The sequence below is a fragment of the Hordeum vulgare genome, chromosome 1H (assembly GCF_904849725.1).
Source record: "Hordeum vulgare subsp. vulgare chromosome 1H, MorexV3_pseudomolecules_assembly, whole genome shotgun sequence".
Taxonomy (NCBI): Eukaryota; Viridiplantae; Streptophyta; class Magnoliopsida; order Poales; family Poaceae; genus Hordeum; species Hordeum vulgare.
Genome location: NC_058518.1, coordinates 192,254,154 through 192,262,383, shown reverse-complemented (window position 1 = coordinate 192,262,383; position 8,230 = coordinate 192,254,154). Strand labels below are relative to the sequence as shown.

The 8,230-nt window shown below is 44.6% G+C and overlaps 1 protein-coding gene across 2 annotated transcripts; it reads right to left on the bottom strand.

Annotated features, from left to right (window-relative positions):
* Positions 1-297: 297 nt before the first annotated feature.
* On the bottom strand, positions 298-6,148 carry LOC123428512 (E3 ubiquitin-protein ligase ZNF598-like). Of its 2 annotated transcripts, XM_045112746.1 has the most exons (8): positions 5,871-6,139; positions 4,913-5,221; positions 2,975-3,183; positions 2,850-2,898; positions 2,630-2,719; positions 2,411-2,473; positions 1,716-2,252; positions 298-1,643 (listed from the first exon to the last, which is right to left on the bottom strand). In XM_045112746.1, exons 1-8 carry the CDS (start codon positions 6,036-6,038, stop codon positions 558-560), a joined length of 2,511 nt encoding a protein of 836 aa, XP_044968681.1. In that variant the 5' UTR covers positions 6,039-6,139; the 3' UTR covers positions 298-557. The 2 variants fall into 2 exon arrangements, with proteins under 2 accessions (XP_044968681.1, XP_044968672.1); XM_045112737.1 differs by having other exon boundaries at positions 298-2,252; positions 5,871-6,148.
* Between the last annotated feature and the right edge of the window lie 2,082 nt (positions 6,149-8,230).

Genomic DNA, 8,230 nt, shown 5'->3' with positions numbered 1-8,230 from the left:
ACATGGGACAAAATTTCAGGACTCCAGGAAAAAAGATGGCGCCAAATAGATACATCATCTCTTGGAACAATGCTTTGCCTCTAAATTTCTCAAATGGCAGTTCTGTAACAAAGATGCATCTGTTGAAAAAAAGTTTTTGCCTCCAAATGCCCCAAATGGCAGTTTTTTTGGCACCGCGGGGCGACTGTTTTACATAATGTGTTGGAGATGCTCTTATTGACAGCTGTGTCTTGCCACACAGTAAATATAAGAGCCTGGCAGCAAAAGTCACGCGGCCTGGCCGAAAAATCAAAGTCATGCAAGCCACGAAATCATTGGTAGAATTCATGTAATATACAGTCTACAGGTCGACAAAGGTATAGCTAGCCACTGCAGGCTATTCAAGTTCCATCCTCACTTTTGAGGTTTTCAACCAGCAAAACCGAATTAGACTCAAACAAAGCGACCTCCAACATAGAAGGACGCCTTCTCCAAGCAGCCAAAACACACATCACAAAAGTGTGCACATTTACTGCCAACCAGCTCAATGGATCAAATTACGTCTGCACAAAATGATGCTATTTCTTTTCATTGCTGGAAAAGAGCTTCTGCGCCGCACCGTTCTTCCAAACACTTCGCACAGGCAACCCAGTTTGTAGGACTTGTGTCTCCTTTTCAGGTCGTTCAGGGCTCACATCAGGATGACTAAAATCAAGTGTAGCCAATGAGTTGTCACCCAACCGAGCTCTGAGAAACTTCGACGTCTTCTTTGATTGTTTGTCGCTGCTGCTGCTGCTGCTGCTTCCTCCACCCTTGCCCACATACCTACTGGTGCCAGACGCCTTTGAGATGGCAACTGGATCACCGTCTAGACCCAAATTTGTACCAGAGCATGACCCTCCAGCTGATAGTGGGATCTTCTCCTTGGAAGATCGATACCCATCCTTTGAGAGCACCGCAGCCTCTCCTTGAGTCTTATTGTTTGACTGAAGCTTCCTTACAGTGTCAATAAAGCTATCAGCTAGCGATTCACTTGCATCCTTAGCAGTAACTGTTTCTGCATCAGGAGTTTTTCCCTTCCCCTTATTTTTACGCTTGTTCTCTTTCACGGTAATGCCTTCACAACCACCATTTTCTTGGAGACTTTTAAAGCGCATGTTGGTGTAATAGGCATCAGCAAGTTCCATCTGCTTCAGAGGATCAGGCAACAACCTAGCCATTTCAGGAACAAGATGTGATATACCAAACTGCTCGACATACGAGAGATACTCTGAAGTATCAATGACACCTTGACGGTATTCACTAGCAATTTCTTTGAACGCAGAGAACCTATCCTCATCCATTCCTAATGCAACACGCATTCTTTCCACAAGCGATTTGTTTGCTTGCTGAACATCCTCGACAACAGGCAAAGGTTGGCTGCTTTGTGGTGGCAGTTGGCTTTTATTGCCATAAGCTGTACTTGATGATGCCTGGGCAGAGGATCCACCAGAAACAAAATTAGGGGTCGATGTAGAGTGCTTCATCTTGTTTGAAGCTCTGGAATTCCATGCTGAACCGCTGGAGGCAGATGGCATGAGCCCATTATCTCTTGTTGATTGAGTTACAATCCGAAGTTGAGAAGAACCAGAAAGATGTAGCCCCTGGTCAGGTTTAGGCCATGTCTGGGTGGAAGTGGAAACATGAGGTACTATCTCAGGATTTTCAGCTGTTTGAGACCGAGCAGAATATAGTACCTTCACGGTGCCCTTACTACGTTGTTGAAGCCTTGATGCAAGTGTGTTCTTAGCAAGACTTTGCAGCCCCTGTTGTGTTGAAGCAGAACCCTTGTTACTTGACCCAGGCAATGGAGGGAATAATGATTCATCACCAAGCCTTGCAGAACCCCTTGAGCTCTGATTAAGAGCCAGCGCATACCTTGATTGCTGCTCTGAGACGGGAGGAAACGAGGTTTCATAGGGAATGGCATCCATCCTAGCATCAGGAATATCCTGGTCTTGAAGTGGAGGAAAAGACAATTGCTCAAGCACGCGACCATTCCCGAAGCTTCGACCAGTTTCTGTTCGACCAGAACTAGAACTGACACTTACTGACTGGAAAGGCCCTGCAACACTATCAACTTGACTTCCAAGGCCATGGTCTGCAGTTGCACTGCCATCCCGCACAGGTAATGGGAAATCCCTGTCAGGTCTATCATGGTGAGCATTACGACCCCTACCTCTGCCACGCCTTTGATCTTGCTCATTCCTTTGGTATATAAAACTGGTAGGTATCTGACAATGCCAGAATAGAGTATTTAGCCCAGAGCAATAGAAAACGGATACAGATGAGCCAATCAATATCGGAACTAAATTGATGGATAAATAAATGGGGGAGCTAAAGCACAAAAAGGAGAGTAAGGAATGAAGAGGTCTTAAGAGAATGAACAAACCTGAAGTGCGGCATTCCTCTGGGCACGGGACATCCGCCCACCATGCTCCATAGCATTATGTCTCTAGAAATAAACTAGTAGGTCAGTACATAGGCCCAGTGGCATGCCCCCTTGTGGTAATATACTCTTATACTCCCTATGTAAAGAAATATAAGATCATTTAGATCACTATATTTCTTTACAGAGGGCTACTAAAACAACAGCTTGGACTAAATTTACCTTGATCTCTGCGTCACTTTGAAAGACAACAAACTTCTTGGCCAAACATACATCATCTTCGCAGAGGAAATGATCTTTACGAAAATGCATCTGAATTGAATTAACACCAAGCAACCGAATGAGAAAGTGACACAGATGATAAAGAAAGGACACAAAAACATAGACATCAATAAGAGCTAAAGTTATGGATTGATAAATTTGGACATGAGTCACAGATTACCTCTAAATCATCATAGTTCCGGAAATAATCATAGTGCCCAGGATGCTGCCTGTAAGCAATTACAATGTCAGCACAGGTCATAAGTTTGCAACAACGAATTAGCTAAGGACATAGTTGCATAATACCTTTGACATATGTGGCACGAATAGTGTTCTCTGGACATATGTGTGTAAAGCTCATTATCTCCATATAATGGATATTTACAATATTCACACACTGGGTGTCCAGCAAAACCACTGCGTTCAACCTCAGAGCCATCCACCTCAGAGTCACCTGTTTTTGTATGCTGAGTTAACTGTGCCCTTGTATAAAGCTTCTGTTCACAAATAAATACCTGCTCAACATAGTATCTAGTTCAGCAAATGATAACCCAAGAGAAACAATTTTCTAGCATCATCACATTTAAAATATACACCCTCTGTTCCTAACAAATATAAGACGTTTTGACAGTTCAATTTAAACTGCTAAAACGCCTTACATTTAGAAAAGGAGGTAGGATATACTAAAGGGACCACAGGAAAAACAATAGACAATGATTCTGTTCAGCGTTGGATAATACAAAGAACCCACAAGATTCACCTATTTTGTATAAAAAGGCACAGTGATAAAAAATAATTGTCAGACAGCAGACCCTAAATAGAAAAAATTGAAAACTCACAATTGTCAACAAGTTGAAGGATATAACAGTAGCTCAAGTGTGTAAAATGCATGCTATCGAAACAACCTGAACTTCCATCAACAAAAATAAAACAGAAAAAAGGTAAATAATCATATACCACTTGATTACACAGGTTCCACATGCTTCTCAGGCAAGCTTTGCGTGTCAGTCAAAATGTTTGCCCATACAATTTTATAAGTAACATATTCCAAGAAAACAGATATGATAGAATATATGAACAAGGATGATCAAACATATACTGAGAATTCTAAATGTTTTATACCTACTTTCCTTGGTTCAGACATACTGACATGTTACATGAAAAGAAAACTTACATCCCTATTTAGCGATGCTTTAACTACATACTCCCTCCATCATATATATAGGGCCTAATACGTTTTCGAGGTTCCCTTTGGCCATGGGTTAGAGTAGTAATATATGACATGTGTGTTACACAAAGCATACCGTTAGATTCGTACGTGAAAGGAGTTTCTAGTGATATAATTCTTATAACGTACATCTCATGTATTGTTGAACTTGTCAATGGTCAAACGCAACCTCGAAAATCGTATTTGGCCCTATATATGGATGGAGTGAGTAACTTGAAAACAGAAACAGATCTCACTCAAGCAGGTATACTTGGCTGAATACTCGTTAGAGGTGCCGTCAGCGAGAACGAGCATACATAACTGAGTACTTGATAGGTTTGATGCGTATAACTGGGCAAATGCTCAGGGTGATGGGGCATAACCAGGTGGGTACTCAAAATAGCAGTACGGTAGTTTCACTTCCTTTATCTCTGATGGCAGAAGTTGCTGCTGCCACACCTCTATAGGTAGCTGCAGGCTGCTACTGTCTACTGTTACATATTCCTTACCAGAGGTAACTGCTGTTGCTTCATCTAGTTTAACTATCCTAATAGGATGAAATGCTGGTTTTAATTCTACATGGATATCCATATATAAATACCTAATTTAATGAGTTCACCGCAAATTACCTACATGATGAGCTTGCCGAACAAGTACCCATTACCAAGTTTTAATGTTTTATAATCATGATTATAGCAACAAAAGCACCAGCAGTACATGAGTCTACTCGCTTACTTAAGGCAATAGCATAAAAAAATATCTACCATTAAATCTTGACCGTAACTGGATTCCACATGCGGAAACTGCAGGGGGGGGGGGGGCAAGAGAAAACAGTAAGAAAAACGTTGGACATGAAGTTAAACCAGCTAGATAATTTGCAAACAGGGTCTGATTTTCATCCTAAATTTGCTCACAAGGGAGAAAACCATCAAATACATCAGAGTTGGTGTCACCATAGTAACTAGATTTAGTCCTTCCGAAACACAAGAATGACAATATAGGAAGGAGAAGAGAGTAAATGTGATCGAGATATTCACCTTTCTCCCCTCCAAGCAAAGATTACACATGTATAACCTATGCTGATGGAACAAATGTCCCTTTAGCTGATCAATGCTCTTGAACCTGCTTCGGCGCTTTGCTTGTGCTGCCTGACCAACCTGATCCTCAGCTTTGTCACATACACTACAAGAAAGTCGGCACATCGCCCTTATCATCTTATAATGATCGGCATCATCAAAGTATGCCTTTGTATCCTCATGGTACCAGTACTCCCCCACATTTCCCTCACTTGCCTCAGTGGGCAAAACAGAGAAATCGGAGATCACTTTTGTGTAATCTCCCATGGCCTATAAAATGTTCATAGAAGAAGGTGAAATCCTGTGAGTTGTGAAGAAAGCATACATAAAATAAGGCGTCAGTTCATGTTCCAGAAGGCTTTCCGGATACTCCCATCCCCTCTAGGCTGTCACTATGCACAAACCAGAATGCTATTCACCTGAGTCAACATAAAACATATAAACTCACGTATTTCTCTTTTCCTAACTAGCTATACTGTAAGCACAAATGCACTTAAGCGGCAACGCAGTGAAACACCGACGCCATGTATAAACAAAAAAAAAATACAGGAACCATGAAAATCTCAAACTACTCAATCATTGGACAAATCAAAATTCTAATAAATCATGCGTATACGATACTAAAAACAGTTTGCAGTCCTGCATAATGAAACAGAAGATCAGCGCAAATTCCAACTTTGGACAAACTAATCCTGAATCGATATAGTGACCTAAGCTCACCTCATCAAGAAACGAGAGACCAAAGCTATCATGCTGGGTTGCTATTACTCAGAATTTTCACCATCCAAAAGTAGAATAGAACTCAGCGCCCATCTAATTAACTAGCTTGAATTCGTATATAACCCAATCAAAGACCCCAAGATCCAAACACGGCACAGATCGATAACCAACCGAACAGAGGAAGACCATAGCGGCGAACCTTTGTGACGAATACGGAGGGGCAATCCGTCTTACAGATGCAGCATAGAGAGTCCTCGAGTACGAAGCGAAGGCGGACGACGCAGGTTGAACACACCTCGCGGTGCCCGCATGGCCCGTAGGCCACCCATTCGAGCGCGTCCGCGCATACCGCGCAGCTGTCATCCATCTCGGCAGGCGGCAGAGGTCGGTAACAGCGGAAGAGGGGTCGGCGGCGGCGAAAAAGGGTTAGGGTGGGGAAGAAGGCGAGAAGGTTGGAGACACGATGAACCGGTTTGGCCTTTTACAACCATAGAAACACCCCCCCCCCCCCCCCCCCCCCAGAAAACCCACCCACCCAAACGTGCGCCCCCCGCCGAATTCTGCCGGTTCGGTCTCGGTCATCATTGTTAGGCGAGAAACGCCTTTTCCTTACCGACATTCGACCCGTGAATGGGAGGACGACACTTCCCCTTTCGTCGCCATGTCGATCCTGGCGCCATCCACGTGCCAACAGTCGCTGCTCCGCCGTTAGAAAGGCCATTCCCCCGTCGAAAAGAGAGGGTTCCGCCGTCATCCCGTTCCTGGGCAAGCTCTCCACGACTCCGACCACGCACGCGGGGATATCGGCGGCTGCCCACCCATCATGCACGCGAGGTGTTTGGTGATTTGCATGTTCAACGATGGACTTCAACGACGAGAGGCGTTCGCGGCTCTAATGGAGGAGGAAGGCAAGGCCAACGCCGACGACGAAGAGCACCTCATGATCCTCATCGGTCTGGTCGGCCTGTTCGCGAAGAATGCAAAGTTGCGGCGAGGTGGCTCGGCGTCGGGCTGCCGCAAGAGCAAGCACGGGCATCGAATGGAGGGCTATTACTTGCTCTATGACGACTACTTCACCTACGCTCCACTGCACGGCGAGAAAGTATTTCGACGCCGTTATCGGATGGGCTAAAAGCTCTTCCTCAAGATTGTGAATGTCATCTGGGAGTTCGATAGTTATTTCATTTGCAAGAAGGATTGCACCAGCACAGTTGGATTCTCCTAACTCCAGAAGTGCATGACACCTATAACGAAGCTCCCGGTGATATACAGAAAGACTATGGACGCATGGCTGAGCCCACCACCATTGATTGTTTGTACAAGTTTTGTAGGGCAGTGGTGGCAGTGTTTGGACCATAATACTTGCGATCATTCCATGTTGAAGACACTGCTCAGATCCTAACACAAAAATACAGCAAGAGGATTTCCTCAGATGCTTGGAAGCATCGACTTCATGCATTGGGCATAGAAGAACTGTCAATTTGCTTGGCAGGGGATGTACAAAGGCGTTAAAGGAGCTTGCAGTGTGGTACTTGAGGCAGTGGGCACACAGGACCTCTGGATTTGGCACTCCTTCTTTGGTATGCCAGGAACTCACAATGACATCAATGTACTGCATTGCTCGAATTTATTTGCCATGCTTGTTGAAGGTCATGCTCCTGGGGTGAACTTCGAGGCCAATGGCGCCTCTATGATAAGGGATACTACCTAGCAGATGGCATCTATCCAAGATGGTCCACTTTTGTGAAGACTATCTCAAACCTATGCCAGGAGGCAAGAACTCCTACTTGCTAAGTGTTAGGAGGCTTGCAGGAAGGATGTCGAGCGGGCATTTGGTGTGCTCCAATCTCGATTTGTTGTTGTCCGGTACCCCGCTCTGACCTAGTCGAAATCTCAGATGTGGGAGATGATGAATTGATGTGTCATCTTGTGCAACATGATCATTGAGAGCGAACAGGAGGAGCCAATGTTTGACATTGAACCATATTTCGCACAGGGTCCTCTTGCAGTTGTTGATCACCACGTACCGACAACATGGGATGCCTTCCTCAATATGCGTCAAGAGATCCGAGACCCACAGTGTGACGCCCTCGATTTGATCGTACGCTAATCATACACGCAAATGCGTAAGACCAAGCTCAAGGACTCGCGGGAAGATATCACAACACAACTCTAGACACAAATAAAAATATACAAGCTTCATATTACAAGCCAGGGGCCTCGAGGGCTAGAATACAAAAACTTGATAAACACACGAGTCAGCGGAAGCAACAAATATCTGAGTACAGACATGAAACATGATAATGCCTTAGAGAAGGCTAGCACAAAACATACAACGATCGAACGAGGCGAGACCTCCTGCGTGGGAACCTCCTAAACTACTCATGGTCTTCAGCGGCCTCCATGTAGTAGTAGGCACCGTCGGGGTAGCAGTCGTTGTCGGTGGGATACGCCACCTCCTGGGCTCCATCATCTGGTCGCATCAACGTATCAAGGGGAAAAGGGGGAGCAAAGCAACAGTGAGTACTCATCCAAAGTACTCGCAAGACTGACATCAGA

Excerpts from the sequence above, each read along its gene's own strand:
- LOC123428512 (XM_045112737.1), bottom strand. The coding sequence starts at position 6,038 with ATGGATGACAGCTGCGCGGTATGCGCGGACGCGCTCGAATGGGTGGCC. Across the intron at positions 5,222-5,870 it reads CCTCCGTATTCGTCACAAAG|GCCATGGGAGATTACACAAA; the intron begins GTTCGCCGCTAT and ends AACATTTTATAG. Across the intron at positions 2,253-2,410 it reads AGAGGAATGCCGCACTTCAG|ATACCTACCAGTTTTATATA; the intron begins GTTTGTTCATTC and ends TGGCATTGTCAG.